General features: G+C 59.7%; 1 protein-coding gene across 2 annotated transcripts; it reads right to left on the bottom strand.

The window, feature by feature from the left end:
- Positions 1 to 8,823: 8,823 nt before the first annotated feature.
- Positions 8,824 to 26,037, bottom strand: FASN (fatty acid synthase). 2 transcript variants are annotated; one of them, XM_057501868.1, is made up of 42 exons: positions 25,881 to 26,037; positions 24,211 to 24,346; positions 23,303 to 23,455; positions 22,103 to 22,276; positions 21,757 to 21,957; positions 21,477 to 21,599; positions 21,285 to 21,400; positions 21,073 to 21,207; positions 20,149 to 20,614; positions 19,881 to 20,068; positions 19,570 to 19,759; positions 18,871 to 18,965; positions 18,619 to 18,753; positions 18,333 to 18,536; positions 18,123 to 18,238; positions 17,709 to 17,881; positions 17,432 to 17,623; positions 17,271 to 17,351; positions 16,971 to 17,159; positions 16,588 to 16,767; positions 16,299 to 16,499; positions 15,372 to 15,664; positions 14,804 to 15,196; positions 14,566 to 14,730; positions 14,371 to 14,489; positions 14,122 to 14,276; positions 13,812 to 14,015; positions 13,549 to 13,699; positions 13,288 to 13,466; positions 13,081 to 13,200; positions 12,804 to 12,926; positions 12,489 to 12,712; positions 12,213 to 12,414; positions 11,966 to 12,117; positions 11,766 to 11,857; positions 11,487 to 11,638; positions 11,157 to 11,402; positions 10,745 to 10,927; positions 10,401 to 10,631; positions 10,099 to 10,319; positions 9,923 to 10,021; positions 8,824 to 9,810 (listed from the first exon to the last, which is right to left on the bottom strand). In XM_057501868.1, exons 2-42 carry the CDS (start codon positions 24,335 to 24,337, stop codon positions 9,421 to 9,423), a joined length of 7,533 nt encoding a protein of 2,510 aa, XP_057357851.1. In that variant the 5' UTR covers positions 24,338 to 24,346; positions 25,881 to 26,037; the 3' UTR covers positions 8,824 to 9,420. The 2 variants fall into 2 exon arrangements, with proteins under 2 accessions (XP_057357851.1, XP_036766599.2); XM_036910704.2 differs by having other exon boundaries at positions 16,299 to 16,502.
- Between the last annotated feature and the right edge of the window lie 1,557 nt (positions 26,038 to 27,594).

Below are 27,594 nucleotides of genomic sequence, written 5' to 3' on the forward strand. Positions count from 1 at the left end.
AATTTATTTGTTTTTTTTTTATGCTGTTTTAAATGGTATTGTTTGTCTATTATTACAGAAAGTAAAGGATCATTCTTGCTGTCTTACCATGACTTCTCTGTGTGGGATGTGCCTTTTTATCCCCAGGTTCAAGATTTTCTCTTTATCTCTGGGCTTTAGCAGGTCATGTTATGCCTGACTGCTTTTATTTGTATTCATCTTGTTTGGAGTTTGCTGAGCTTCTTGTCTCTGTAGATCAATGTCTTCCAAGATATTTAGCAAATTTCCAGCCATTTTTTCTGCCCCATTCTCACTCTTTCCCTAATGGCTTCCTTTCAATTGCTTCCCCCTTTGACTTGAAGATCCCTGCGTTTTATTTCAAGTCATGTCTGTCCTGCGGTTCCCTTGGGGAGAGGTAGGCAGCTCCCTGGGGTCACGCCCGCGTGCCCTCTCTCCAGCACTGCCCCAGTCCTCGGTGGGGGGCAGGCCTCTCTCAGAGCGCAGCCCCAGCTTTACGGGGCCGGGCATGGCGTAGGTCTTCTCACCTTGCCTTCCCACCCTATTGGTGGTCTGAGCTGCCGCCCCCCCCAGAGGGGCCGGGTGGAGAAGGAACCCGCAGACCGCTCTTGCTTTGAAGAGGCTTCTGCCGTGCAGAACTGGGGTGAGATGTGCTGGGGAAAGGCACCCCCCCTGCTGTCAGGTCCTTCCAACAGACGGAACTGGACATGATGTAAGTGTGTGTGTTTCACAGTATGTCTACACTGGGGCCTCCGTCCCTGCCCATCACAGATAACAGCAACCTGCTGCTGTTCTGTATTTCTCTTCTCCCCGAGTCACAACCTCACTTGCAAAAAAGGTCAAGATTCTTTGCAGCCCTTTTTTGTCTTTGGAATATATCCCTGAGTGTAGTCCACTTTTCTCTTTTGTGTGTAATTTTGCCCACTTAGCATGCAGTTGGGCTCATTGGTTTGTTCCAGTTTTAGTTTTGTTTCCATCTTTGTAGAGTTTATTTTACTCTGAATGTATGAGGTGCTGATGTAATTCCCCAAGTCAAAGCTATGCCAAAAGGCTTGTGCAGGAAAATGCCCCCTTTACCACGGCTCACTCCATCCCTCTTCCCACTGGCCCCTGGGCGTAGTCTTCCCTCCTGCTTCTTTCTGAAAAATAAGCACAGGTACACACGTGTATCCCCGGTTCTCCTCCTCGAATGCATAGGAGGTGGCACCATTGCCCGCTTTCTGTCACGTCCAGCCACACCCTGGAGGTCGTGGTGGCTCGTGGCCTGGTCTGCCGTGGGGTCTGCCCCACAGTGTACACGTGGGCTGTCTCTGATATCCCGCAATAGCAAATTAAGCTGCAATTCACACGTTTGTGCACGTGTGGTTGTGGGTTTTAGGTGTGTATTCAGGATAAATTCTCAGACTTAGGAATGCATAAGTGCTGGGCTATGCGCTGGGCTCTGCCCTTTCAAGCCATCAGCAGCACGCACGCGCCCACTGCGGCCTTTGCTACGGAGCCTGTCCTCGACGTTCTGAATCTGCGACCACGTGATGGGGAAGGCGCAACAGCTCGATGTGGTTGTCATCTGCATTGCTCTTACCGGAGAGAAGTCGAGTGTCTTAGTACATGTTTTTATTTGGTAAATGTGCACACATACATATCCTTTTAACAGCTTTATTGAGGCATAATTAAGATACACACTGCACACAAAGTGATGATGAAATAAGTTTTGACGTGACTATAGGCCAGTGAAAGCATCACAGCCGAGACAGTGCCACTATTGTCGCCCTCACTGCCCCCCTCCTATTGCTGGCAGCCACTCATCTGTTTTCTGTCACCAGATAGTAGTTTATCTTTCTAGAATAATCTATAATGGAATCACACAATATGTACTCTTTCTGGTCTGGTATCTTTCACCCAGCGTGATCATTTCCACACTCATTCATGCTGTCGTGTGCACCAGGGGTCTGACTGGCATTCCTTTATACAAGATAACCACGATTTGCCTACCCACTCACCCGTGAAGGACATCTGGAGTGTTTCCAGTTTTGGCTCTTACAAATAAAGCTGCGTGAGCTTTCGTGGGCAAGTCTTTGTGTGGACAAATACTTTTTCTCTTGAGGAAATGCTTAGGAAGCCTAGGAATGCAACGGCCAGATCATATGGTAGGTGGGTGCACATCTAACTTTTTGAGAAGTTGCCAAGATATTTTCCAGTGTGGTTGGACCGTTTTACATCCCTACTAGTGAGGCAGACAAGTTCCAGTTGCTCCACATCCTCACCAACACTTGAGTTATGCAAATGAGCGTGGCCTGATACCTGCGTGGTTTTGATTTTTCATTTCCTTATGATCAATGTTGCCATCTCTTCATCTGCTGTTATCTGCATATCTTCATTGATGAAATGTTTCAAATACTTTGCCCATTAAAAAAATTGTTTTATTTTTGTTGAATTTTGAGAGTTCTTCATATATTCTGAATACAAATCCTTTATCAGATACGTGGTTTGTAAATATTTTCTAACAGTCTGTGACTTACATTTCATTCTTTTAATAGTGGCACTTTCAAAGAGCAGAAATGACCACACTTTGATGAAATCCAATTTAACAAATGTATTGTCTTATTGATCGTGCTTTTGATGTCATATCTAAGAAATCTTGCATAACCCAAGTCAGAAACATTTTCTCCTATATTTACTTACTACAAGTTTTATAGTTTTAGAATATATATTTAAGTCCATCATCCATTTTGAGTTATTGTACATATTTTGCAATATGGATCTAAGTTTTGTTTTTTTGCTTTTTTTGCACATGGATACCCAATTATTCCAGAACCATTTGTTGAAAAGACAATCCTTTCTCCATGGAATCAACTTTGCACCTTGTTGAAAATCAGGTGCAAGTCTATTTCATGGCTATTTCGTTCCATTGGTTTATGTATCTTGACGTCAATAACACACTGTCATGATTATTGTGCTTTTGCAATAAATCTTGAAAAATCTTAAAATCAAGCAATGCAACTTCACCAACTTGTTATGGACACCAAATTGTACTGGCTATTCTAGGTTATTTGCATTGCCACAGAGATTTTAGAATCAGCTTGTCAATTCCCACAGAAAGCCTGTTGGGATTTTGATAGGGATTATGTTGAATCTATAGCTGTATTTTACAGAATTTATTGAGTTTTCTAATCCATGAACATAGTATATCTGTTTCCTGAGGCCTTCTTTAATTTCTTGCAGCAATGTATTATAGTTTCAGTGTACACATCTGTTTTCATCTTCTTATTTCTAATTTTTTGATGTCATTATAATGGTATTGACTCTCAGTACCCCTTTTGGCTTAATCATTCCTTGTACATAATTATGTACGATTGGGTTTTGTATGTTGATCTTGCCTTCAATTTTCCTAAACTCATTTTGCCTAGTAGTTTTTTTGTAGATTCTTCCATCAGCTTTTTTTACAAAGATGATATGTTGTCTGCAAATAGGGACAGTTTTTCTTTTTTTCCTAATCTGTATGCCTTTTATTTCCTTTCTTTGACTTACTGCTCTGGGTAGAACTTCCAATACAATGTTGAATAGAAGTGATGAGATTAGAAATCTCCGCTCAGTTCCTGATCTTAGAGGGAAAGCATGTAGCCTTTCACCATTGTGATGATATTGTTCACTGAAGTCTTTTTGTCAGGTCGAGGACGTTTCCTCCTATTCCTAGTTGGCTGAGAGTCTTCGCGGTGAATGGGTGCTGAGTTCTGTGCATCTGTGCTCTACAGATGCTCTTTTATGCATCTATTGAGATGATTAATATGGTGGATTTTATTGATTTTTTTGAGTGTTGAACCAGCCTTGCGTTCCTAAGATAACTCCCATCTGGTCATGATGTATTACCCTTCAATATGTTATATGATTTTATTTGCTAACATTTGTTTAGAAATTTTGCATGTATGATCATGATGGATATTGGTAGTTTCTTATAATGTCTGTCAGGTTTTGGTATCAAAGTAATGCTAGCCTCATAGAAGAGTTATAACTTATTCCTTTGCTGTGGACAGAATTGTGTTCCCCCCAAATTCATGTTGAATCCTTAATCCCTGATGTGACTGTATTTGGAGAAGGGCCTAAATGGAGGTGATGCAAGTTAAATGAGATCATAAGGATGGGACCCTGATCCAATACGATTAATGTCCTTATAAGAAGAGGAAAAGATACCAGGTCCTGTCCTCTCTCTTTCTGCCACGTGAAGACAAGCAACAGGCAGCCGTCCGCAAGCCGCGAAGAGAGCTCTCGCCAGGAACCGAATCGGCGGGGACCCTGATTTGGATTCCCAGAATTTTGAACTGTGAGAAAATAACTTTCTGTTGTTTAAGCCACTCAGTCTATGGTATTTTGTTATGTAGCCCAAGTAAACTAAAACATCCCGAAAATATTTTATGTAAGTTGAATTCTTTTGAACTTATTGAGCCTGGTGTCCTTTCCAAATTTTTGGAAGAGTTTGGGTAGGATGGGTAATGTTTTTCTCTTGAATATTTGGTAGAATTTGCCATTCAGGTCTGGAATTTTCTTTGTGGAAAGGTTTTTAACTATAAATTTATTATCTTCAATAAACGCAGGGTTATTCGGTTTGTCTGTTTCTTCTCGACTTTGTGCCTTGTGTGGAACAGGCTCATTTCATCTATGCTGCCCAGTTGTTTGACATAAAGTTGTTCGTCACATTCCCTTGTTGCCCTTAAATGTGTGCAGAATCCTGGTGCCGCCCCCTCTGTAATTCCCGATTCTGGTAATTTGTATCTTCTCTGTTTTTTTGCCCCATTCAATTTGGTTTAAGATTTAGGAACTGTTGGTCTTCTCAAAGAACTAGCTTTTGGTTTCACTAACATTTTGGGTGTTTTTCTGTTTCCTAATTTATTTTTACTCTGATCTATATTATTTCCTTTATTTTTAATTTGGGTTTCATTTGCTACTCATATTTTAGTTTCTTAAGATAGAATTTGAAGGCATAAATTTGAGAAATATCCTTTTCTGACAGACACCTTTAGTGTTATAAAATTTCCCCTTAACACCACCTTAGCTACATCCCATATGGTTTACATTTTCATTCAATTCAAAAGATTTTCTAATTTATCTTGATTTCCCTTGTAACCCATGGTTATTTGGAAGTATGTTACTTGGATATTGCAGACATCTTTTTGCCAATGACTCTAACATTATTCACTTGTGCTCAGAGGAAATATTTTATAGTTAAATTCCTTTTAACTTATTGACACTGGTTTTATGACCCAGAATGTGGACTATCTTGGTAAACATTCCTTGTGTTTCAAAAGAGTGAAATTTTGGCTGAATTTTATCAAACATTTAAAAAAGAGCTAATACCCATCCTCCTTACAGTTTTCCAAAAAGTAGAAGAGAATACTTCCAAACTCATTCTATGAGACCAGCACCACCCTAATACCAAAACCAGACAGACACCACAATAAAGAATTACATACCAATATCCCCGATGAACATGTTGAGCAAAAATACTCAACAAAACAGTAACAAACCAAATCAAAAAATACATAAAAAAGATCATCCATCATGACCAAGTGGGATTCATCCCAGGGATGCAAGGATGGTACAATATTGGAAAATCCATCAACATCCTCCACCACATCAATGAAGAGAAGGACAAAAGCCACATGATCATCTCCATAGATGCTGAAAAAGCATTTGACAAATTCAACATCCATTCATGATAAAAACTCAACAAAATGGGAATAGAGGGCAAGTACCTCAACATAATAAAGGCCATCTATGATAAACCCATAGCAACATAATACTTACTGTTTACATTGTATTGAAAAGAATAAAATACCTAGGAATAAACCTAACCAAGGTGGTGAAAGACTTTTACTCTGAAAACTACAAGACACTCATGAGAGAAATTGAAGAAGACACCAATAAATGGAAACACATCCCGTGCTCATGGATATAGGAACAATTAATATCGTCAAAATGGCCATCCTGCCTAAAGCAATCTACAGATTGAATGCAATCTCTATCAAAATATCAACAGCATTCTTCAACAAACTAGAACAAATAGTTCTAAAATTCATATAGAACCACAAAAGACCCTGTATAGCCAAAGTAATCCTGAGAAGGAAGAATAAACCTGGGGGGAGCTCGCTCCCCAACTTCAAGCTCTGCTACAAAGCCACAGTAATCAAGACAATTTGGTACTGGCACAAGAGCAGAGCCACAGACCAATGGAACAGACTAGAGAGCCCAGATATAAACCCAAGCATATATGGTCAATTAATATATGATAAAGGAGCCACAGATATACAGTGGTGAAATGACAGCCTTTTCAACTGGTGCTGACAAAACTGGACAGCTACATGTAGGAGAATGAAACTGGGTCACTGTCTAACCCCATATACAAAAGTAAATTCAAAATGGATCAAAGACCTGAATGTAAGTCATGAAACCATTAAACCCTTAGAAGAAAACATAAGCAAAAGTCTCGAATATAAACATGAGCAACTTATTCCTGAACACATCTCCTCAGGCAAGGGAAACAAAAGCAAATATGAACAAATGGGACTACATCAAATGAAAAAGCTTTTGTACAGCAAAGGACACCATCAGCAGAACAAAAAGGCATCCAACAGTACGGGAGAACACATTCGTAAACAACTAATTTGATAAGGAGTTAACATCCAAAATATATAAAAAACCTCATATGCCTCAACACCCCAAAAGCAAATAACCCAATTAAAAAATGGGCAGAGGAGCTGAACAGACACTTCTCCAAAGAAGCAATTCAGATGGCCAACAGGCACATGAAAAGATGCTCCACATTGCTAATTATCAGGGAAATGCAAATTAAAACCACAATGATACCCCACCTCACACCAGTTAGGATGGCCATCATCAGAAAGACTAGGAACAACAAATGCTGGCGAGGATGTGGAGAAAGGGGAACCCTCCTACACTGCTGGTGGGAATGTAAATTAGTTCAACCATTGTGGAAAGCGGTATGGAGGTTCCTCAAAAAACTAAAAACAGAAATACCATTTGACCCAGGAATTCCTCTCCCAGGAATTTACCCTAAGAGTGCAGGAGCCCATTTTGAAAGAGACAGATGCACCCCTATGTTTATCGCAGCACTATTTACAATAGCCAAGAAATGGAAGCAACCTAAGTGTCCATCGGGAGATGAAGGGATAAAGAAGATGTGGTACATACACACTACGGAATATCATTCAGCCATAAGAAGAAAACAAATCCTCCCATTTGCAACAACATGGATGGAGCTAGAGGGTATTATGCTCAGTGAAATAAGCCAGAGGGAGAAAGACAAGTATCAAATGATTTCACTCATATGTGGAGTATAAGAACAAAGCAAAAACTGAAGGAACAAAACAGCAGCAGAATCACAGAACTCAAGAATGGACTAACAGTTACCAAAGGGAAAGGGACTGGGTGGTGGGGGATGGTGGGAAGGGAAGGAGAAGGGGAACAGGGGGCATTATGATCAGCACACAAAATGTAGCAGGGGGAAGGCAGTAGAGCACAGAGAAGACAAGTAGTGACTCTATAGCATCTTACTACAGATAGAGTGACTGTAATGGGGGGGTGGGGACTTCATAATATGGATGAATGTTGAAACCACAATGTTGTTCATGTGAAAACTTCCTGAGATTGTGTATTGATACCTTAAAAAAAAAGTGACATCTGCTGCTGTGGGGGAGCTCCCTCACCGCCAGTTAGGTGGCATTATCTGATTGCGTGACTCAAATCAGTCTTATATGGTCGGTCACTCATGTTCCATTCAGTCAGTTGGGAAGGGTTTTGAAATCTCCAATTTTAATTGTGGGTTTGTTTCTCCCTTCCAATCTGTTAACTTTTGCTTCCTCTAAGTTGACATTCATAGAAGCATAATTTAGGAGTTACATCCTTTGGGTTAGTTGACTTTTACCATTATGAAATGACCCTTGTAGGCTTTGCTCTGAAATCTTTTGTCTGAAATATACCCACTCCAGAAATATTTTCACCATTTCATGTTTCAGGGTTTTGTGTTGTTACACGTTAATTTTTATGGCTGAATATTCCACTATGTGCATGGACCGCCGTATATCCGCTCCTCTGCCGAGGGGAGCTGCCCGTGTCCAACGGATGCTGTGAACATGGGCGCACACTTGTCTGAGTCCCTGTTCTCAATCTGGGTGTGTACCTATGAGTGGGATTGTTGGCTCACATGGTAATGCTATGTTTAGCTTTCTGAGGAACATTTAGGGGACCCGGTCTGTCTCTGGGTCCAACACATCCTTCTAGAAGCCTAGAAGTGGGCCTGCTGACGCACTGCAGGATCCGGCTCTCGGCTCACTCCGACCCCTTGGCCCAGAACGCCCATCCAAGTTGGTGCATTGGCTTGTGGCCCCCTCTCCCCTTGGCTCTTGGGGTCTAGATGCTCAGGGGCCCTCCACACTTTGCCTAAACCTGTATGATGGTCTCATGTCCACTTAGCCAGTTTGACAAATGCTAGTCTAGGTGTTGCTATGAAGGCATCTTGTGATATGGTTCACATCCAGTCAGCTGAAGCCCGTGAGAACGCCCTGGGGTTCCCCTGAGGAAGGAGTAGTTTGGGCAGGCTGTTCCCCGGGGATCCCCACAATCGCCCAGTCGGCCCTTCAGAGGCACCTGTTGCTCTGTCCCGCAGCAGTGTGGCTGAGGCCCTGAGGGCAGCCCGCTCTCTGCAGCCACATGCTGCCCCATCCCTCCTGCGTGCCAGGGGTCATGCCGGACAGTGTGGGGAGCGGGGTGCCTGGAAGCTTGTCAGGGAGCAAGGAAGAAAGGAGGACCAGGGACCAGAGCTCGTGAGCAGTTTAATCATGGGAGGCTCCTTGGAGAGCAGCAACTTTACATGTCATGTAAAAATGGAAAAGGGTCCAGACGTGGTTCTTTGCACTGACAGAATAAACTTCAGCAACTCAGCAGCAATTTGAATCATTGAAAAATGCACACACACAGACGGTGGGCGCCAAGCATGCAGGGGCTGCCCCCTCCGCTATGTGAGCCCTGCATCATAGGGGCCCCCAGCTGCCGGCCTTCACAGGGCGGGCGAGGCCCTGGCGGCTCCCCAGTGACACAATAAATAGGATGCAGACTGAGAAACGACGACCAGACCCACACGGTACAGAAGGCACGGCCAACTCTTCACAGACCAGGGCAGGTCTCCAAGCAGGCGGCCTGGGCCCCCGCCCCATGCCCATGCCGGGAGTGGTGGCTGAGATGGTGCCCGTGGTGGGTCCTACTTCTAGTGGCCTGTTGTGGGCAGCAGCACTCGGGGTGCAGGCAAGGGTCTGGGTTGAGGTGATGTGGACGGCAGGGGCAGCAGGCCAGGGTCCCACCGGCAGGACCCCGCTCTGAGCCCCACGGGGCAGCGGGCGGGGCCCTCGGGTGTGGCTAGCCCTCCCGCACACTGACGCGAGGCTCGGCCAGGGAGCCGTGGATGATGCTGAGGATGGCCTCCAGGCCTTGGCCCTCCAGCAGCGAGTGGTGGTCCCCCTCGATGACGTGCACGGACACCTTGCCGTCGCACACCTGGGACAGGTTGTAGTCAGCACCCAGGTCCTCGCCGTAGGAGCTGCCCGTCTTGGCACGCAGCAGTGTCACGTTGCCGTGGTAGGTGGCCTGGGGCTGGTACTGCTCGGCAGCGCGCAGCTTGTGGTAGAAGGACCGTGCGGCAAAGCTGAGCTCACCACGGTCCAGGCCCGTGTGGCTGAGAGAGATCAGGTCCACGGCGGCTGCCACGCGCTCCTCCAGGCCCTTGAGGGGCAGCAGGGCCTCCAGCACCTGTGACACAGGGGCAGGCCTCTGAGCAGCGCCCACCCTGTGCCCGCAGTCAGGAGGCCTCACTGGGAGGCTCGCCAGGAAGGCCCCCCCGCCGCCAGCTCCCCAGGCCCACCCTGCTGTGCTCCACGTCTGTGAACTGCTGCACGAAGAAGCAGATGGCCTCGGTCTCTGCCTCCGCCTCGCAGCCGGGGGTCATCTTGGCACGGTAGCTCTGCAAGGGCAAGAGGTCTGCTGCGGCCAGGTTCCAGGGGGACCGGGGGGCAAGCAGGGCCACGGCGCCGCCCTCACCTGCGTGTAGGCCAGCACGTAGGTGTGGGAGCCGTCGAACAGGAAGAGGCTGTTGTGCGTGGGGGCCGGGCTCTGCTGCGCCTGCAGCTGTGAGCACATCTCAAAGGCCACGCAGGCCCCGTAGGAGTAGCCGGCGATGCGGTAGGGGCCCTCGGGCTGCACCTGCCTGATGCACCCGATGTAGTAGGTGGCCAGGCTCTGGATACTGTCCAGGGGGGCGGCTGCAGGCAGAGGGGGGCTCAGCTGCAGGTGGGGGGCCAGGCGGGGCGCGCCCCTCCCTGCTGCCTCGGTGGGGAGCATACCCTGCGTGCACTGCAGGCCATAGGTGGGGATGCTGAGCCTGGCGGCCAGGCTGTGGAAGACGGTGGTGGAGCCCTCGATGGGGTGCACGAGGAACAGGGGCCGCTCGGAGCTCTGCACCGAGTTGAGCCGAGTCAAGGTCGGGCCCTCGGGGTTCACCAGCAGAGAGCGCAGGTTCAGCTGGGCCTGGTGCTGGGTGGGGCTGTCCTCCCTGGACACGGAGGCCGCCAGCTCTGAGAGGAAGAGCAGGAGATGGCGGACGCCGGGTGTGGTCACACACACACCTGTGACTCGGGGGGCCCAGGCCCTGCCCCCCGCCCCCTGCCTTGTGCCCCTGCCCCGGTACCCAGGCTGGCCTTGGAGGACAGTTCTCGGAGCCTCTGGAGCGTGAGCTGCCGGATGTCCCGCGTGGACAGAGTCAGGTCGAACTCGCGCTCCAGCATGTGGCGAACCTCCACACCCATGAGCGAGTCCAGGCCCAGGTCCACCAGCGAGCTGTCCATGCTGACCGTGGACAAGTTGCGGATGCCTGGGCAGAGAGGGGGCAGGGACCGAGGTGGAGGTGCGGGCACCTGGTCAATCCTGCCTCAGGGGTGAGCCCCCATCACCACAGCCACGGCGCGTTGCCCCACTGCCCCCAGCCCAGCCCTGAAGGGCCACTTTCATTTTCCTAGACCACTAAGCAAGCCGCCTTCTACGGGGGCCAGGGAAGCTGAGACCCACGCTGGGGGATGGGGGCGGGGGCGGCAATCCCTCACCGAGGATATGGGCCACGGACTTCACGAGGTCCCGCGGGCCACCACTGTCACTGTGGGCTACGGCCTTCTTCCCGGCCAGCACGAAGCTGCTCAGGACAGGGTGGGGCTGGTGCAGGAAGACGTCGAGCACCTCCAGGCAGGAGGTGATACGCTGGGGCAGCGTCCCGCCGATGACAATGTCATTGGTGCCCATCGTTTCCAGGAGGACGCCCACGTCACCAATGGCGCCCCACTGCACGGCGAGGCCTACAAGTGAGGGCCGGGGGCTGGGGTGAGCGGGGAGGCAGGAGGCAGGTACGGGCGGGGCGCGCAGCGGGCAGGCAGGCCCACCTGGGAGGCCATCGTGCTGGCGTTTCTCGCATATGCGCTCCATGGTGGAGTTGGCAAAGCCATAGTTGGTCTGGCCGGCGTTGCCGCGCCCGCAGCTCACCGAGGAGAAGGCCACGAAGTAGTCCAGCTCGGGGCACGACTCCCGAGTCACCCTGTGGGTACTCAGGTCACACCCTGCTTCCCCGGACCCTCAGCTCAGACCCTGGGGCCTGGTCCCTGGACGCTGGTGGGAACACTGTGTGGGGAGGACACGGAGGGCAGGGGGCTGCCGCGCCTCACCTGTCCAGGTTCAGCGTGCCGCTGTACTTTGGCTTGCTGACGTCCTGGAAGGAATCCGGGGTCTGGTTCTCCAGCATTGCATCTCTCAGCACCTGGGGACAGGCACCGTCAGAACCTGCCCGGGCCTGGGGCTTAGGAGGGCTTGGGCCACGGGTCCTGCCCTGGGCAGCAGGCTCCAGCCCCTTCACAGCCTCACTCACCATGGCCAGGTTGAAGACGCCTCCGACGGGCCCGAGCTGCGTGGCCTCGGCGATGAGCGCCCGGGCCCCATCCAGCGAGCTGGCGTTGCTGGTGGACACCAGGACCCGCACACCCTGGTGCCTCCACTCCCGTACCTGCTTGGCCTGGTAGCCTGTGGGCCAGGCAAGCTGGGTTCTGGCTCTGGGGCCTGGGTGCCCCCAGAGCACCCTCCCGTGCCCGCCTGCCTGTGCCCACAGGCCCACTCACCTGTGCGGATCCCAGAGCGGGAGGTCAGCACGAGCTTCTGGGCTCCCCGCAGCACAAGCCACTGGGCCAGCTCGAGGCCAAAGCCCCCCAGGCCCCCAGCCACGATGTAGCTCTTGTGGGCTGGGCAGAAGATCTTGGCCATGGCTGTTACCAGGGTGGGTTCGGGCCCCTGCAGCAGTGCCAGCTGCTCTTCCTCACGCACCTGCAGCCAAGCAGGACCCCGGCTTACACACTGCCTGCTGGGCTGGATCCAGGGCACCCGCGCCGCCCCCTCACCTGGACGACCACTTTGCCAACATGCTTCCCCTGGGCCATGTAACGGAAGGCGTCCTCCACGCGGGCCTTGGGGAACACGGTGCACTGGAGGGGCCGCACCACGCCGTCCTGGATGCCGCCCTGCAGGAGTGCCGCCACCTCCCGCCAGCTTGTGGACACCTCGTTGAAGAGCATGTCCAGCAGGACCCCGTGGAAGGTCACGTTCTTCAGGAAGACAGCCATGCCTGGAGAGCGGGCAGGTGGAGGGCTCACCACTTGTGACCCGGACCCTGCCCTGGGGACCCGCCTGCCCACAGGCCCACCGCCCAGCCTCACCCAGCAGGTGGTTGTTGGAAAGGTCGTATTTGCCGATTTCCAGGAATCGGCCATGCTGGGCCAGGCACCGCACGCTAGCCTGCAGCTTCTCTTCGGCCAGGGAGTTCAGGACCAGGTCAACACCTTTGGGACAGAGGGTGTAGAGCCCCTACAGTCACGCCTGCGACCCCACCCACGGGGCCCAAGTGCAGGGCGCTAGACCGTCCCTCCCCAGGCCAGGGCGCCCTCCACCTCGCCAGCCAGGAAGGGGTGGCGGCTGGGCGTGACGCGGCCTCACCCTTCCCCGCTGTGTGCCGCAGCACATGCTGCTCGAAGGACGTGTCCCGGGAGTTGGCAAAGCTCGTCTCGCTAAGCTGGGGGAACCGGGCCTGGAGGTATGCCTTCTTCTCGGCTGACCCTGTGGGGAGGGCTGCGTAGTGAGCTGAGGTCGTGCGACTGGGGTGCCACGGGGGAGCCCCAGCTCTGGCAGGGCAGGCAGGCTTACCCACGGTGGTGAAGACACGGCAGCCCAGGCTGAGGGCGATGGCGATGGCGGCCTGGCCCACGCCGCCGGAGCCCGAGTGGATGAGCACCGTCTCACTGCGCCGCAGGCGTCCGCGCACCACCAGTGAGTAGTAGGCAGTGGTGTAGACGACGGGCACGGAGGCCGCCTCCTCCAGGGTCCTGTAGACAGTGCACAGGGCTGCTCAGGCCTGGCTCCGCCACGTCTGCGTGGGGCCTCGGGCCCTCGGCCCGGCCGACTCACCAGCTGGAGGGAACGTCCCACAGGAAGTCCTGAGACAGCAACACGGACGTGGCCAGACCCTGGGCGGGCACCAGCCCCATCACGCGCTTGCCACTGGCATCTCGGCCGGAGAACTCCATGCCCAGCATGCAGTCCTCAGCAGACCACTTGCCTGGGGGCAGATGGCGGGTGAACTGCGTGCCCCGAAGGGGCCTGGTGTGCGGGGTGTGGCCCCCTTTCCCCAGGTGCCCTGCTCTGCTGGCCCCCTGCCACACGTTGTGTACCTGGGATGGTGTCGACAGACAGCTTGCCTGTGGCCAGCATGACGTCTCGGAAGTTGAGGGAGGCATAGTAGACGGTGCAGAGCTGGACGCCAGGGCTGGCAGGTGGGGCGTGGCACAGAGGGGAGCAGACCCAGCGGATGGAGGAGAGGTCCCCCCTGGTGAGGATGCTCACGAAGGCGTGCTCCGTTTGCTCCTCCGGCAGGCCTGCGGGCGACAGGAAGCGAGGCTGCCGTGGGGCCTCCCGTGGCCTTGGGCTGGGTGGTTTCTCGGCCACGGACTGGTGGGGCAGGGCAGCACCGGGGGGGCATACCCTGCTCCAGCAGAAAGTGGCGGAAGGCCCCCCAGGCCCCATCCCGGTGCACGTTCATCACGAGGTCCCTGCGCAGCACCTGCTGCAGCTCCGGGGAGCCCAGGTCCATCTGAGGGATCGGGGATGTGCCGCTGAGGTTGGACACCAGGATGCACCTGTGGGCGACCAGACAGGTGAGGGGAGGCTTGCGGGAGGGCAGAGTGGCCGGGTGGAGGTGGGAGGGCCCGCAGCTGAGTGCGTGTCTCTCACCGAATCCGGTGCCCACCAGGCTCCTTCCGGAGACAGTTCACCATGCCCACAACCCCGGAGGTGGCGCAGCCCAGGGCTGTGAGCCACACCGGCCGGGAGGTGCCGTCGGCCAGGATGCCCTGCGGGAGGACGGAGGGGTCAGCCTCGGGGAGCCCCCAGGCCCGTGATGTGGTGCAGGGCCAGCCAGGGACTGACCTTCAGCGAGTCTACCCATTGGAAGCTGGCGTCCTCCACGGGCAGGAAGATGGGGCAGTCCTGCAGGGCTGGCCGGCGGCACAGGAAGAGAGCAGACCCGTAGAAAGACTTCTTCAGGGCCACCAGGTGCAGCGACGCCCCGGCAAACAGGCTCTCCCACTCGTCCTGCGTGTAGCGGGGAGTCAGTGTCCGCCGGCCTCCGCCGCGCCTCCCTGGCCTGCCCTGCCCGGCCCCGCACCTGGCTCAGGAGGCCCCGCCCACCCCGCTGTGGCTCGGGGCAGGTGAGGAAGGCAACCGTCTCCCCGAGGGTATGTCCTCCGAGCAGAGTGTGAAGCAGCAGGAAGCCACCCTCCTTGAGGGCAGCTGCCATGTGGCCGAGGACTGTGGCTGGGTCCCCAAAGGTGGTGGTGGCACAGTTGCACACGACGAGGTCGGCTGCGCCCAGGCCGCCTGGTGCAGGGCCCATGGGGTCCCACTGGCCCAGGGCCACGTTATGCTGCTGCAGCTTGTCCTGGGCAGCCCCCAGGGCCTCAGGGTGGCGGTCAGTGGCTGTGTAGTCCAGCTGCAGCAAGGGCTGGGTGTTGAGCAGCTCCGGGATGCGCGAGTACAGGCGGCCGTCACCGGCCAGCACCTAGGAAGAAAAGGCTTCCTGGATCAGCTGTCCCCGGGCAGGTGTCTCGAGCCTGTCTGGGGCATGTGCCATCCCACCCACAGGGCCCCCTCTTCAGCATGTGGGTGGACGATAAGGTATGCAAAGCACAGCCTCCACTGGGGGTCTCAGTCGGGACGGGGGCACCGGCACCCACCTCCACCACCCTCATCCTCAGGCCGGCCGTGTTCTCCAGGGCAGTGTCCACGCAGGCCTTGAGCGCTGGGGACTCGAGAAGACCACTGAGCAGGGGGTCTTCATGCAGCAGGGGCCTCTCGTGGGCCAGCTCCAGCGGCGGGTTCCCATTGAGCTGCACCCGGCAGGCAGCTGCCAGCAGCCGAGGCAGGCCCTGCTGTGGGGGCTCACAGGGGGCCTGGGCCCCATCTAGCCCGGGCACCACCATCTTCAGCCCCTGCTGGGCCACCTTGGTCTGCAGTACTCGTGCCAGCCCTGGGAGGGGAGACGGGTGCTAGGGAAGAGGCCTCAACTGGACCAGAGTTCCCCGAGCCCATGGTACCTGCTTGGAGCAAGGGCTCAGGGTAATCAGAACCCGTGTGGCCCTACCCTCCCACGGCCCACCACCGGGCACTGCCCACTGGACAAGCAAAAAGATGGGGTGGGCAGCCAGGCCTGAGGACAACCATTGGCACCACAGGGCGGATGTCAAGGTGTCATGCAGGCCTCGGGACGGGGGCTGCATGCCCCCCACCAAGGTACGAGCACCTTAGAAGAGCGGGTTCCGTGTCTGACATTCCAGCTGTCCCCCATCGGGGCTGAGCAGCCGGCTGGAGGCACGGCCAGGAGGGGCCAAATCTGTCATCAGGTGCCCTAGGGCCCCTCTGCTGGCAGGATGGTTAACAGGCACGGGAGGGAGGTGGCTGGCATCAGCTCTGGGTTGGGGGGCCAGGCCCAGGGCGCTCATGGAAGGGCCTTGTGGGGAGGTAGGTCTGGGCTCAGGGACCTTTCAAAGCCAGAACAGGTCCCAGCTGTGTGGCCTGTGTGGGAAGGCAGTGTGCTCCTGTGGCCAAGGTGCCAGAGGCCGGGGCGCAGGGCCAGGGGCCGGGCCCCGGGAGGCTGGCCTCACCCCTGCACAGCTGCAGCTCCTCCTGCAGGGCTGAGCTCCCGGCCAGGCACCCGTCCTCCATGTGCGGCGTGAAGCAGAACCTCTCGAGGACGGGGGCAACCTGGTCCTGCTGCCTCCGCGGGGCCACCGAGGTGTGGAGCCATGAGATGCGGGCACCGCCGGCCACTGTGCAGCTCAGACAGCGGTCCACCGCCACGTCGGCTGCTGCAGGCACATGTACTGTGAGGGTGGGCGGTGCCCGGTGTGGGGTGGTGTGCAGGGCACAGGGGTGCGGGTGTGGCAGGCCTACCTTGGGCCTTGCCCTGCAGCGCCTGCACGTTCTGCTGGTGGGTAGCGGGGTCGATGTGGATGGAGGTGATGCGGGTGGGCAGGCGCAGGCCGCGCTGCTCGGAGTCCAGGATGGACATCTGCAGCATGGTGTCCAGGAAGGTCACCCAGTTGTCCTTCCACAGCAGCTGGCCTGTGCTGCCTGGGGTGGAGGGGTTGTCAGCCTGGGCAGAGGGGGCCTCTCCCCACAGCCCGACACCTCCAACAGCCCTCCCTCCACCTGGCTCGGGCCACGGCAGCCTCAGGACACCCGGACGCTGGGCAGCAGGTGGCACCCTGTCCGGCCTCACGGGATGGCCCCAAAGCTTGATCCCCGTAGTATAAAAGCACCCCTTCGTGCCCCACCTTCGAGGCTGGCCTCGAGGATGCCCTGGAAGTGAGGGCCATAGTCGTAGCCACGCAGTCGCAGCAGCTTGTACACGTCCCCCTGGGCTAGGCGGAACCCTGCTGTTGGGTCTGCGGGGTCTGCGGGGTCCAGGCAATCCTGGCTGTTGAAGAGCTTGGGGTCGGGGTCCTCCCACTGGTGCACCTTCCCTGTGGGCGGGAGGCAGAAGGGCCTGAGGGCAGGGTAGGGCTGGCATGGCGGCCAGGTTCCAGCCAGACCCACGCCCACCAGGCCTCCCGCTGGCCACATGGCCTGCTCACCGCTGGCGATCAGGTTGCCGTTCTCAGACACCTCGAAGGTGCGGGAAGCCTCCAGGAGCCGCACCTCCAGGGACACGGTCCCTGCAGGCAGCAGGGTCAGAGGTCAGGAGCAGGGGTCAGTGGCCAGCCCCCACCCCGCCCTCTGTGGCCACCCATCTCACCCGCCTTGGGCAGGATGGTGGCCTGGTACAGTGTCACGTCCTCGAAAACCACAGGCACTTGCTCCACGTTTAAGTTCAGAGTGCGTGCCAGGGTCTTCCAGACCAGGCACAGGTAGCCGGTGGCGGGGAAGATGACTCGGCCGTCGATGCAGTGGTCCACCAGGTAGTGGTCCGGCGACTCAGGGCCGGTGTCTGCGGGGCGGGACACAGGCCTTGCTGCGGGCACCTAGGAGGCACGCCCCCGCCCCTGCCCCGCCCCGCCGGCCCGCCGGCTCACCGATGTTGTAGACGGTGGCAGAGGAACAGCTGGAGCCGTTGGGGAAGTCCTCGGCAGTGGGCACGTCCCAGGTCTGGCTGTGGTCCCACTTGATGTGGGGGGAGATGAGGGGGGTTCCTCGGGGAACAGGGAGCTCCACGGGTGGGAACAGGCCATTGGGGTTGGCGTCGAGGCTGGGGGTGGGGGAGTGTCAGGGGCACAGCCAGCCCTGGGACCACCCGTCGCACCCAGCGCCCACCGTGTACCCCAAGCCCCCGAGACTGCTGTGGCAGGGTGGGGTGGCCATGGTGAGGAAGCTCTGGGGGGGCCGAGCGCCCGTGGTGCCATCAAACGCCCCACTGGCCACCGCTCCCAGGCAGCTGTCGGGGGTGGGCCCGGCACCCCCCGTGGGTTGAGCGGGGCTGGTGGACACACCCCGCCAGGTGGAGCCTGCCCACGTTGCTGAGGAAGAACTCCAGGTTGTCATTGTGGCCCTTCTTCATCAGGGGGATGATGGTGCAGCTGGACTTAAGGCCTCTCTTTAGGACGGCCTGGGGAGACAGCGGTGGGCTGGGCCTTGCTCTCGGGGGTGGGGCTCGTGCCCTCCCCTGAAGGTCACACAGGGCCCCGCCCCACAGTGCCCACCTGCAGCAGGGCGTGAGGGGCGATCTCCAGCACCACGGCGTGCTCGGGCACGTGCTGCAGAGCCTCCTGGAAGAGCACGGGGCTCACCAGGTTGTTGACGTTGTACTCGGCCGAGAAGGTGCGGGCCAGGCTGCCCTGCCACTGGGCCTCGGGGATGGAGGTGCTGAGCCAGCGGGCAGAGCGGGGTTTCGGCTCCCGGATCACCTGCACGTGCCACCGTCAGCCTGGAGGGCCCCGGCCCCTTACCCGCCCCTCCGCCAGGGGGACCCCAGAGCCGCCGGCCTACCTTCTGCAAGGCCTGCAGCAGAGAGGGGGCGATGGGCTCCATGAAGTAGGAGTGGAAGGCCATCCCTCCTGTGTGCACCTCCTTGGCGAACACGCCCTCCTGCTTCAGCTGCTCTGTGAACTCCAGCACGGCAGCCTGGGGGTGGGGACAGGGCTGGACAGGCTGCCCCGGGCAGCCCGGCCTCCCCCCGCACAGCGCGCCCTGAGGGGCAGGGGGGGAGCTGGGGCACGCGTCCCTGCTCCCAGGGCCCACCTCAGGCCCCGAGAGGGTCACCGTGTCCTTGGAGTTGTGGCAGGCAGGGACGACTCCCGGCGGGCAGCGCCGTTTGCTCTCCTCCCAGGACAAGCCTGTGAGCAGAGCCAGCGTCAGGGGGTGCCTGGGAGCGGAGCCCCGCCTGGCCCCCAACAGGAGGGAGGCACCGCCCTGGGGGTGGCCCTAATGATGGGGTTCCGTAAGGGCGGCCGTGGGAGGGCCCTTCACAAGCCGCTTTCGCCCCCACACCGCGTGGCGTCAGTACTGCCCTGCAGGGGGCGATTCCTGCAGCGCCACAGGTGGGCGCGGGCCTCGCCGTGCAGCAGCGCCCAGCACGGAGGCTGCGGCCCCAGCCACGGCAGCCCCGGGGCTGGGTGCCAACGGAGAGGAGCCAGGCCGGGCCCCCCGAGCCCTGACTTTAGCGAAAGCTCTTCCAGCGCAGCTCTCCTGGGGGCTCTCTTCCTCTGGGGTTTCAGCTGGGGGAGTCACACGAAGACCGTGCTGGTGCCTGTCAGCATGCGTTCTAGGACCGAGCCTACCAGGCGCAGGGAGGCCATCGGCCGGCAAGTTGCCCCCAGACCCCCCTCTGTCCAGTGTGAACCCCAGAGGTGCTTGGGAAGGTGCCACCTCTCAGGGAGACCCTCACAGACCCATGGGCAGAGCGAGGGTGGGGGGTGGGGCACACGGGGTGACACCTACCTACAGCTGCCATGGCCCCAGGCAGGATGTTGGCCTCCTTGATGCACTGGCCCCGCCAATAGGCTGAGAGGACGGCCTCCTCTTGAGAGAGGCAGCCGTCGGCGTAGCCACAAGCCACCTCACCCAGGGAGTGCCCGATGATGCCGTCAGGCCTCAGGCCCATGGAGGTCAGCAGGTCTATGAGTGCGATCTGCAGGCACAGGGCAAGCCACACTCTCCTAGGAACACCGGACTGACCACATCTGCCGGCCCTGCGGGGCTGAGGCCTGCTTCTCTCTCCGCCTCCCCATTCACCCGACTCCAGGACATACCTGGATGGCTGTGAGGCTCACGAACGCATGGACGATGTCATCGAAGGTGGACTCATCCGTGCTCAGCAGCAGGTCTGACACCTGCACCCCCAAGGGCCTCACGATCTCGTCAGACCGCAGAATGGACTTGTGGAAGCTGTCTAGGCGCATGAGGCTGAGCCCCATCCTGCACCACTGTGTCCCCATCCCTGCACCAGGGAGAGGAGTCAAGGGCACGGCTCTGGCCCTGCACCCATGCGCCCCTGGGGCCTAGAGAGCAGGGGCTCACCAGAGCAGATGAACCAGAGTGGTGGGCGCTCGCCGGGGGGCACCTGCCGTACCTCCTGGCCGCTGCCCCTGCCCCCAAGCACAGCAAAGCCCCGGAAGGGCATGGAGGAGGTGGGTGTGGCCGCAATGTTGTTGAGCAAGCTCACAAAGGCCAGGTCCTGGCCATGCTGGTGGCCCTGCTCCAGCAGCGCCTGCACAGCCTCAGGGGTGCGCCCGCTGGCCCGCAGCAGGCGCGGCAGGGTGGCGTGCGCAGCAGGTGCCAGGCGTGCTTGCGAGTTGGGTCGCAGGATGACGTGCACATTGGAGCCACCAAAGCCGAAGGAGTTGATGCCCACGTTGCCACCTCGGACGGGCAGGGGCCGGTCTACCACCTGCAGCCTCCCATCCTGCAGCCCTGGGATCTTGGGGTTGGGGCTGTGGAAGTGCAGGTTGGGGGCCCAGAGCCCGTGCTCCAAGCACAGCAGCACCTGAAGGGGGCTCACCGTCAGCGGCATGGCTGACCCCGTGCTCCCCACCCCTCTGGCCTCCTGAGGACCTTCGTGAGGACACACCACGGCGCTGCCACTGCGAGCTGGCTCTGCAGCATGTCGGCCAGGGCCGACGACTAAGCCCCAAGGCCCCCCTCTCCTGGGGCCCCCAGCTGGACCCCACCCCAGCTCTCCACCTGAGGCTGCTGACGGGGCGGGTGGTGGTGGCTGCACGGGGCCTCGAGCGCCTGGAAGCTCCTGCTCTACCCCGAAAGCGCAGCAGACTAGGGCCCTCTGCTAACAGCACCTGGTCTCCACAAAGGCCACCCCAGCCAACCAGGGCAGGGCCACATGGCTGTGCCCCAGATTCCCCCCTTCGGTGACCAGCCCTTTCCAGCTCAGCCCGTGGGGCTGCCCGCCCCCAGCAGAGGGAGCCGAAGACACGACCGGCCGCCTACCTTGGCCAGGGCTGCGAGCCCGGAGGCGGGCTCTGGGTGCCCCATGTTCGACTTGGTGGAGCCGATGAGCAGCGGGTCTTGGCGGCTGGCACACAAGGCTTGGGCGATGCTGTTCAGCTCCTGGGGGTCACCCACCTGTGGGGGACCAGGAGGGTCAGGCCCCCACCTGGGTGCCTCTTAGGAGTGGGTGTGGGTGTGGGTGAGGGACTCACCTTGGTGCCTGTGCCGTGGGCTTCAATGTACTCGAGGGACTCGGGCGCCACCCCGGCCGGCTCATACATGGAGCACATCAGCTGCTTCTGGGCCTCCCCGGAGGGGAAGGTCACGCCTGTGGGATGGGCCAGGCCTCAGCACCCAACCCGCTGCCCCTGCAGAGCGTGGGGCCCACCCCCGCCAGCACCCACCTTGCTCCTTGTAGCCATCTGTGTTGGTGCTGGCATTCAGGATGGTGGCATACACCCGCTGGGCCAGGGACTTCCTGGTCAGCAGCACGGCCACTACGGCCTCCGAGCGGCAGTAGCCTTCCCCTGGGGGCAGAGGGCACCTCAGGCTGAGCATGGGCCTCAGGCTAGGAGCTCTGGGTGGCAGTGTGGCGTGCCCTGCTCTTGGCAGAGTTCAGGGTCTGGCATTGGTGGGCGCTGCTCTGTGGCCCCCTGCTCCCCTGCCCGTGGCCTGCCCCCTCACCGCCTGCGTCGAAGGATTTGCAGAAGCCCTCGGTGCTGAGCATGCCCAGCTTCATGAACTGCACGGAGGTGTTGGGCTTCAGCAGCAGGTTGATGCCGCCCACGATGGCCGCGGAGCACTGCCCCACGCAGATGGCCTGGTAGGCGCTCTGCAGAGCCAGCAGGCTGGAGGAGCACGCTGTGTCCAGAGCTATGCTGGGCCCTGCAGGCAAGGGCATTATAACGCAAGGGTGGGGGCCCCTGGGGGCTCCAAGGGGCGCCCTGCACTTACAGCCCACGACTTGGAGGCCTCAGCCCGCAGGGCCTCCCGGGGGAAGGGAGGCCAGAGCCCGCCAGGAGCCACCCACCTTTGAAGTCAAAGAAGAAGGAAAGGCGGTTGGCCATCATGGCACGCTGGCAGCCCACCATGCTGTAGCCCAGAAGCGTCTCAGGGTCTCGGCTCAGAGCCTCTGAGGCCTCAGAGCCACTCACGCCCACCCAGACGCCAGTGTCCGTCCCTCGGAGCAAGGCTGGGTTGATGCCTGTGGGAAGCAGCCATCAAACTGAGGCTGGGCTGCTGGGGCCACACCCCACCCACCGCCCACCTCTGGGGCGGCCTCCGGGCTTGGGCGACAGCGGGCTCCTTCCCAGCCTGACTTTGGAGACGCCAAGAACGGGTGACCCGGTCACAAGCAACCAGGGCCTGGTGGGGGCCGGGGTGCCAGGTGGGGCTCTAAGCTCTGCGTCAGACAGCAGCCAGAGAGCCAGAGGTGAGGACAGAGGATGGCACTGTCCCCACGCTACTCCCCTGGCCCCTGGTGCCGCCAGCAGGGTCTGACGAGCCCCGAGCACGGCCAGCACCAGGTCAGGCCAAGATAAGGAGACCAACACAGAGGCCAGTGTTCCGGCCTAGAAAGGAGGGCGGCCCCCTGGCCGGCCCCGGGGAATGGGTCCAAGGTCTCCCCTGCCTCCACTCCCCTGGGGGCGTGCGGCCACTACCCATCACGCTTAAGTATGGCCCAGGGGCTGGCCAGTGTCCGCTGTAGGACCCCAGGGTGGAAGGCCTGCACGCCCTCCCTGCCGACCCCCCACCGAGGCCCCAGGGCCGCACTGCCAGCCTCCTCTCCCACCCCCTCCCTAGGCTGGCTGTCCGCGACCCAGGACAGTAGGAACGGTCTGGGCCCCAGGGCAGGGACAGCCGCTTCAAGGCACCTGTGTGAGGCCAGGCACAGCCCGGTGGAGGGGAGAGCAGGCGGCAGTTCTGGGGGCCGGATCCTCCTGCCTCGCCCGGCACTCAGCCCCACCCCAAGATCAACACACAACGGGAATGAATACCCCGGGGAGCCAGCCAGAAGAGTGCAGCTGGGAAACCAAGACCAGCCTGAGGGCCCACACCTCCCGGGCCTGGAGAGCCACACAGCCCCGGTGACTTTGCATTGTGGGGACAGGACTCTGAACACGTCACTTTGAAGCAATAAAAGGGATTGCCATTGTCCTTCTGGAGCGAGCGGGAACCTGGGGACCAGGGCCCCAGCCTCACGTTGTCTGTGCCCCTCCTGAGAACCCACCTCCATCCACGATGGCCTCGTAGGTAACCTCCAGCAGCAAGCGCAGCTGAGGGTCCATCGTGTGCGCTTGCTTTGGGTGGACCCCGAAGAAAGAGGCATCGAACTTAGACAGGTCCTTGAGCTTGCCAGACCGCCTGGGCAGGCCGTAGAGCCCTGTGGACATGGCAGGCGGAGCTGCAGGCTGCCGGGGCCCCTGGGAGGGGGCGGCCGCCCTAGAGTTGGGGCTAGCCCTGCTGGCTCTTGGGGGCCATCTGGCAGCACATGGCCAACTAGGACCCCAGCCCTGCTTCTGAGAAGGGCCCTCGGGCAGCCGCCTGGGCAGTGGGGCTAGAGTGGAGCCCGGTGGGGGCAGCGCCACCTCCTCCCGCCATGACACACCGGCTAGAGACCCCCTGCCTGGCCCGGGGCTGGCCGGGCAGGCCCTGCCATGCTGACTCACATCCTGCAGATCAGGTAGAGCCGCTCCACGGGAGAGCCTATTGGGCGTGAGGGAGTCAAACCAGCTTCCCGGAGCCTGGTGTCTTATCTGACGGCTCAGCTCGGGACCTGGAGGCCAGCTAGGCCGGCTCTGCAGGCGGAGGACTGTGGGGCCAGGGACACTCACCTGCCTGGCCCCCTCCCCTCTCCTTCCCACCAGTTCTGTGGCCCCAGCAGGTCACCTGGCTCGTCTGTAACTCAGGCAAAGACAAGTCCCCCGGCTGACTTGCCCAGCAGCCCCAGCACCACCCCCCGCAGAACCTTCTCGTGGTGCCGTCCCCAGGAAGAGCCTGCAGCACGGCCTTGCCCAGGGTGGCCGGTGTCTCTGCAGGAGGGACCAGGATTCAGGCCAGAGCTGGCGAGCCGAAGACGGCTGAGAGGCTGTGCCCATAGCAACAACGAGGAGCGGGGCACCCAGGGTGGCCACTCACCAGCCTTCCACCGCCTGTCATCATCTGTCACCATGTCCACGCCGCCGATGAGGTTGGCCCAGAACTCCTCCAAATTCTCTGACTCGGGGAGCTTCCCAGACATGCCGGCAATCACCACCTCCTCCATGGCTGCTCTCTGTAGGGAGGGAGGCGTGGGACCCAGACCCTGGTCAGCTTTGCCCCCACAGCACCTGCCCTCCTCCATGTGGCCCACTGGAGTCTGAAAGGTGGCTCAGAGAGCCCCAAGACCAAGGTCCAGTTGGTCAACTCTTGGGCACTGGGCCAGCATAGACAGATGCCCTGGGGGTGTGTGGAAGGGGTGGTCCATTCCAGACCAGCCGGCTCTCATCTCTCACAGGAGGGCTGGGCCTCTGGGCTTTGGCACTGGCTTGCCACATCTGGGGCCACCCCTCCATGGCACTGCTACCTCGCTCCTCGCCCCCCTCATTAGTTGGAGGGATTCTGCGACCTCCTGCCTCACCCCGAGGATCTGGGGGACCACCCCAGAGGAGGGCACAACCCTTCCCAGGACAGAGTCCCTGGGATGTCAGCCTGTTAGGAGCTGACCCAGAGAATCAGGCAGGTGAAGGAGGAAGGGTACCCAGGTTTACAGGGAAGAAAACGGCGGTGGGAGGGAGCACCAGCCTACACTGACCAGTGGGCCAGGGGCTGAGCACAGCAGGCTGCCCTTCATACAGGGGGCAGGAGCCCGACGCTGCCCAGGGCAGCCGATGAGCTGTTGGTGAGTGGGGGCGACAGCCCAGGCCCGCTGCATGCCAAGGCCCAGCAGGGCTCTGGGGGAAAGGCGGCCCCTGCCCCACCATGAACCCACTGCCAGTCGGGCCCTGTGCAGGATCCAATCTGGAGAAACAACCACTCCCAGCCAGATGCCAGGCAAGGGCTGCCCAGACCCACACACCTGTGCAGGTGAAGCTTCAGGACGCTGCTTGCCCACCACTAAGCAGGCTGCCGGGCCACCCAGGCCTAGTCCCCAAAGCCTGCCCTCGCAGAGGAAGCCCTGGCCACCCCGGGCCTGTGGTGCGGGATGGGGTCTCCTGCGCGGCCTCTAAGACAGGGGGCGAGGCCAGGCTTGTTCTAGCAACCCCGCCAAGGCTCCAGGGCCTCGTGGCACTAAGGACCTTGGATGGCCAGACGCTGCTCTCCCTGGTCTCTCCGCACAAGGGCGCACGCGCACGGAGCGCCGCATCTTCCTCCCGAGCCCTCTGGGCGCGGAGGAAGCCCCCTCCCCCAGCGTTGAATAAAGAGCCCTTTGCCGGCGCGCACGCAGCAACCCCGCGTCGCCGCCCCCCGAGAGTGCCGCGGTTCTCCCTACTTCCTATTTACGCTGAGTGCGGCAGGGAACCAGAGGCAGGCGGCCCCGCAGCGCGCCCCCCTCGCCCGTCCCGCGCTCCGGGCCCCGGGCTCCACGCGGCTGGGATGGGGGCCGCCCTCCGCCCCCGGCGGCTGGAGAAGCGCCGGACGGTTGGGCCTCGGCCCGGGCACCGCGGTGGGAGCCGGGTGGGGGCTCGGCGGCCGACCCGCGTGGGCCACCCGACACCAAGATGGCTGTTGGCGTTCCCGGGGCGTGCGCCCCCACCACGGGCCCGCCGAAGCACGCGGGTCCCAAAGCTGAGGATGCGGCCGCAGGCGCCCGACTCGGCCCCTCGTACCTGGTCCGGGCGCGGCGGCGGTGCGGGCGGCGGATGCGAGGCGCGAGCGCGGCGCGCAGGGGAGCCGGCCGGGCTGTCTCTCTGGCTCCCTCTAGGCCGGCGCCGACTCTATTTAACCGCGGCCATCCCCGCGCGGACACGCCACATGGGCTGACAGCTTGGCTGCGCCGCCCAGGCCAATGAGCGTCGGGGCTGCGCCCCGGGACCCGGCGCGCCGCCGCCAGTGGGGTGATGCCGCGCGCCGCCGCCGAGCCTCCGGGACCTGCGCGGGAGCGCGCCGGAGGCGCCGGGTCGGGGGGCCCGGGACTCGGGGGGCGCTAGGGCGGGGTGCGGCATCACCCCCGCCCCCGACTTCCGCTCCTCCCCTCCGCGGGCCGGTGGCGCGGAACCGCCCGAGGCGCACGCGCACACGCCTGGGACCCAGCCCGCGGCGCGCCTCCGACCCCCGGGCCGCCCCCCACCCCCGGGGCCGCTGGGCCACGTGCTCGCGGCGCGCGGGTGAAACGGGACTGGGCGTGTTCGGGCTGCTCTGGGTCACTCTGGGGCCACACGGGGCCGGCCGAACCCCGGCGGACAGATGCATGGTCCCGCGCTCTGGCCGCGCGGATTCGGGCCGGGGGCGTGGCTCTCCCAGCCGCAGCCAATCGGGGGCCGGAGGCGTGCGCTGCGGTCCAATGGTGGCTCGTGAATGGGCGTTGCTAGGCGATAGGGTGATGGGCCGGGCGGCGTGGCGGTCGTTGACCCCGGACGGGGGCGCCCGGATGGGGTCACTGTCGGTCACCGCAACGCGGTGCGGCAGGTCCTCACCAACCATGGGAGGCAGGCGGGCGAGCCCCAGGGCTCCCCGGAGCCGGCCGTGGGGGCGGGGGCGGCCATCTGACGAGCGGGCCCTGCAGGGAGCCCGTGATGCGAACAAAGGAGCCTCCTTGGGCAGAGGCGCTCGCGCGCACAGGGCCCCTCGCACCCACCGGCGCGCACACGCACCGGCCCTGCGTCTGGGCTCGCAGGCGCGCCCTCCCGTGTAACTCCCCTGCTCAGATGGTCACCGAATTTACTAAGGAACCTTAACTTCTAGACCGGAAAGAAATAGACAGCCACGCTTGGGTCACCTGAGAGTCTAGGAAGGCCGTCCTCCGGCCCTGGAGGCCACGCCCTGCAGGGTCCGGGCCACCTAATGCGCAGCCCCTGGCAACCCCGCCGCGTCATTTTCTTGAAGTCAAACTTCGCGCTTTGCCCCTGTGCTCCAGGGCAGCCCCTCCCAGCCCCTCCCACCCTGCTTTCGGGAGGCCTGGGACCTGCAGGGACGGCGCAGAGAGCGGACCGGCGCCATGATGCCAATGACCCCGCTCCGCGTGCCGCCCCCACCCCGCCCCTTGTCCCGCGGCTCCCGGTGGTGGCCGCGTGGCCCCTGCTGCAGACTTTCTCTGGGGGCATCTCCCTCACAGAGGAAGAAGGGCCAACCCAGGGAGAGCGAGAGAGACCCCTGAGGTCCTGATAGCCGAGCTGCTGTCTTGAACAACTTTTCCGTGGGTTTTTCTTCCTCCTCCGACTTAAAAGGCTTTTCACCTGGTGCCCTCCCTGGACCAGAAGCGGCTGTGCTGTGCTGCACAAGCACCCCAACTCCCGGTGCCTAGGCCATCCTTGGCGCACTTCCTTCTGGTCAGCGGGGCTGTGCTCGCTGCAGCCTACCAGGCGCCCGGGTGAGCTCCGCCCC

Source organism: Manis pentadactyla, chromosome 4, assembly GCF_030020395.1.
Source record: "Manis pentadactyla isolate mManPen7 chromosome 4, mManPen7.hap1, whole genome shotgun sequence".
NCBI lineage: Eukaryota > Metazoa > Chordata > Mammalia > Pholidota > Manidae > Manis > Manis pentadactyla.

Coding starts and splice junctions, on each gene's coding strand:
- FASN (XM_036910704.2), bottom strand. CDS start 24,337: ATGGAGGAGGTGGTGATTGCCGGCATGTCTGGGAAGCTCCCCGAGTCA. Junction 12,415..12,488: donor TTGGCAAAGTGGTCGTCCAG/GTGAGGGGGCGG, acceptor GCTTGGCTGCAG/GTGCGTGAGGAAGAGCAGCT. Junction 11,403..11,486: donor CCAGCACGATGGCCTCCCAG/GTGGGCCTGCCT, acceptor CCTCACTTGTAG/GCCTCGCCGTGCAGTGGGGC.